General features: G+C 55.6%; 1 protein-coding gene across 1 annotated transcript; it reads left to right on the forward strand.

The window, feature by feature from the left end:
* The first annotated feature begins 264 nt into the window (after positions 1-264).
* LOC120681614 (ammonium transporter 1 member 1-like) lies at positions 265-2,890 on the forward strand. The gene is made up of 2 exons (XM_039963183.1): positions 265-2,623; positions 2,738-2,890. Exon 1 carries the CDS (start codon positions 510-512, stop codon positions 1,998-2,000), a length of 1,491 nt encoding a protein of 496 aa, XP_039819117.1. The 5' UTR covers positions 265-509; the 3' UTR covers positions 2,001-2,623; positions 2,738-2,890.
* The last annotated feature ends 864 nt before the right edge of the window (positions 2,891-3,754 follow it).

Raw genomic sequence — 3,754 nt, forward strand, 5'->3', positions numbered from 1 at the left:
AGATATTATTTGTCAAATAACAACGAAATGTGTTACAATACTAAAACCCAAACTTTTTCACCAACTTAAAAACACCCTACCCGGCAGTGCCCGGGCATCCGCCGAGACCCGAACCCGAGAGGCGCGGATGCGGGTCCCCTCCGCCTCCAGATTCCGCAGCGGCCCGGGAGATCCCGGCCACCACGGGCACCTGGAGATTCACTGCCAGTGGGCCCCCGAACCCGTGCCCATGAATCCCATCTCGCGAAAGAAAAGCTGCAATTTGTTATTCCAGAAATCAAAACTGTAATTTGCTTTTTTGTTTTTTTTCCTCCCCCCCCTATCTCGCCCTCCACCGGCGGCACCCCGCCCCGCCGCCCTCCTATAAATCCGATCGACGCCACCGCCTGTTCGTTCCCATCCTCGCATCCCACGCCACTCCCTCCCAATCCCCTCGCATCCCCAACGACCGCGCCGCAGCAGTACTTTTGCGATTCGTTAGGAGGGCGGGCGAGCGAGCGCAAGGCAAGATGTCGACGTGCGCGGCGGACCTCGCGCCGCTGCTGGGCGCGGCGGCGGCGAACGCCACGGACTACCTATGCAGCCAGTTCGCGGACACGGCGTCGGCGGTGGACGCCACGTACCTGCTCTTCTCGGCGTACCTCGTCTTCGCCATGCAGCTGGGCTTCGCCATGCTCTGCGCCGGCTCCGTCCGCGCCAAGAACACCATGAACATCATGCTCACCAACGTGCTCGACGCCGCCGCGGGGGCGCTCTTCTACTACCTCTTCGGCTTCGCCTTCGCCTTCGGCACGCCCTCCAACGGCTTCATCGGGAAGCAGTTCTTCGGCCTCAAGCACCTGCCCAGGACCGGCTTCGACTACGACTACTTCCTCTACCAGTGGGCCTTCGCCATCGCCGCCGCGGGCATCACGTCGGGGTCCATCGCCGAGAGGACGCAGTTCGTCGCCTACCTCATCTACTCCGCCTTCCTCACGGGGTTCGTGTACCCGGTCGTGTCGCACTGGTTCTGGTCCACCGACGGGTGGGCCGCCGCGAGCCGCACGTCCGGCCCGCTCCTCTTCGGCTCCGGCGTCATCGACTTCGCCGGCTCCGGGGTCGTCCACATGGTCGGCGGCGTCGCCGGGCTCTGGGGCGCGCTCATCGAGGGCCCCCGCATCGGCCGCTTCGACCACGCCGGCCGCTCCGTGGCGCTCAAGGGCCACAGCGCGTCGCTCGTCGTGCTCGGCACCTTCCTCCTGTGGTTCGGCTGGTACGGCTTCAACCCGGGGTCCTTCAACACCATCCTCAAGTCCTACGGCCCCGCCGGGACCGTCCACGGGCAGTGGTCGGCCGTGGGCCGCACCGCCGTCACCACCACCCTCGCCGGCAGCGTCGCCGCGCTCACCACGCTGTTCGGGAAGCGGCTCCAGACGGGCCACTGGAACGTGGTGGACGTCTGCAACGGGCTCCTCGGCGGGTTCGCGGCCATCACGGCCGGCTGCAGCGTCGTCGACCCGTGGGCCGCCGTGATCTGCGGGTTCGTGTCCGCGTGGGTGCTCATCGGGGCGAACGCGCTCGCCGCGCGCCTCAAGTTCGACGACCCGCTGGAGGCCACGCAGCTCCACGGCGGGTGCGGCGCGTGGGGCATCCTCTTCACCGCGCTCTTCGCCAGGCAGAAGTACGTGGAGGAGATCTACGGCCCGGGGAGGCCGTACGGGTTGTTCATGGGCGGCGGCGGGCGCCTCCTCGCCGCGCACATCATCCAGATCCTGGTCATCGCCGGGTGGGTGAGCTGCACCATGGGCCCGCTCTTCTACGCGCTCAAGAAGCTGGACCTGCTGCGCATCTCGGCCGACGACGAGATGGCCGGCATGGACCTGACCCGTCACGGCGGCTTCGCCTACGTCTACCACGACGAGGAACCCGGCGACAAGGCCGGGGTTGGTGGGTTCATGCTCAGGTCCGCGCAGAACCGTATCGAGCCGGCGGCGGCGGCGACGACCGGCAACCAGGTTTAAAAATCAAGAAGAAAAACCAGAAGGAATTGCGTGCTTGCCTTTTTCTGTTTATAATCGCGTCATATTTTGATGATCTCGATCGCATCTGCGGCTGCCGGTACCGTTTGGGCCAAATGCTTGGCCAATTTGGTCGCAAAAAAAAAGAGTAAAACAAGAGTGTATGTGTGTTTTGGTTGGGGTTTTCTCTAATCTGTACATGTTTGTTTTAAGAGAGTCCGTATATGGTGGTGGATGCGATGGAAGGGGTAGGAACTAGGGTTTTTCTTTAATTCGGCTAATAATGCGGTTATTTTTGTGGTGCAATCTTATGATCGGAGCTCGGAAGGTGTGGCGGGGCTGCTGGTCAAGTCAAGATAGGTGGCTCTGTGGTCTCCGTAGCCTAGTAGTCCCTACCCATTCATCGAAACTTTGGCCGTGTTTGGTTCATATTCTAAAAAAAATTCACAAAAAAATGAATGCATGTATAGAGTACTAAACAAAGTTTATTTGCGAAATTTTTTTACAGATGGGTGTAACTTTTCGAGACGAACCTAATGAGTCAAGTTATATCATGATTGACTACAGTGATGCTACAGTAACCACGCCTAATCATCCTCACATTGTACAGTCAAAGACCTCATTAGGTACAGCAACTGCTACAGTACTATATTTGTGGAGGTGGTTTCGTAATTAAATTTTATTTAATACCCCTAATTAGTAGTCAAAGGGCTGAAAAATTTTCATGAAATTTTTTCCAGAACCATCCAAACACGGCCTTTGGCCTGTAAGGCCTGTTCCTTTGAATCTAGTGTGGCTTTGGGGTGTGCCCTTCTACATGGAGTATGTTTATGTGCATAATGTTATGCCCGAAATACCATATCAAAATAATAAATTGTTCCCGATTCCCCTGCTGTAGTGTTGTACCTGGAGAAAACATTCTCCAAATACGTGTGCCGCGGAAGCAAGACCCTCTCACTTTCGCTAGTCCTGCCAACTGCCAAGTGAGACGGAAAGAGATTGCACAGCATCGTGGAGGGCCCACATAGCTTGCTCCCCTGGCTCTCTGACCAAGTTGCTGCCCGCGTCGTGACAACGTGCATGCGCCCGGTCGAAAACAACGCGCCGCGCGCATAAACAAGAGGCAGGCCCTATAGTATGTGTCACGTATACTACCGGAAGGGAAAACAACAACGGAGCTATATATCAATCTCTCTCTGTGACGTTCCACTACGCCTCCGGCGAGTTATGATATATCAAAGGTCCGACGGGGACGAGACTAGTAGCCGGGAATAAGCTTTTGACTATTTTGTCCACTTTTGCGCGTGAGGAATTATTGCCCTCGACCAGCTTCTGCTCCTACTACCGTTGCATGCTCATCATCTGTTTCCTGTAAGGCCAGTCTCAATGTCATCGATACAGTTATCAAGACTAGAAACTTAAAAACTGTACAAGTGGAGTGTTATAGTGATGACACTCCTCTCACATTTTAGAGCAAGGGTAATAAGAGGGGCTTTAAGCCTCTTCCATATCATCTAGAAACATCACTTGAAGACATATGCTACAATAACGTGTTTCTTAAATTGTCTCTTGTGGGGTATAGAAACATTAAATTTTTACTTACAAAAATAAATTAAAGTTCATGAAATGCGTGCGCAAGAAACAGGGTGGGCTCCAAAATCGACTCTTGTGCTTTGTTTCTCGTGCTGGAGGCGTCTCTTACGTAAAAGACTATGTCACTCTCTCACCTCATTTCTCTCTCATCCACGTAGGACTGT

Source organism: Panicum virgatum, chromosome 7N (assembly GCF_016808335.1).
Source record: "Panicum virgatum strain AP13 chromosome 7N, P.virgatum_v5, whole genome shotgun sequence".
In the NCBI taxonomy this organism is placed as follows: domain Eukaryota; kingdom Viridiplantae; phylum Streptophyta; class Magnoliopsida; order Poales; family Poaceae; genus Panicum; species Panicum virgatum.

Bases quoted from the DNA above. Each gene is read 5' to 3' on its own strand.
- LOC120681614 (XM_039963183.1), top strand. From the start codon at position 510: ATGTCGACGTGCGCGGCGGACCTCGCGCCGCTGCTGGGCGCGGCGGCG.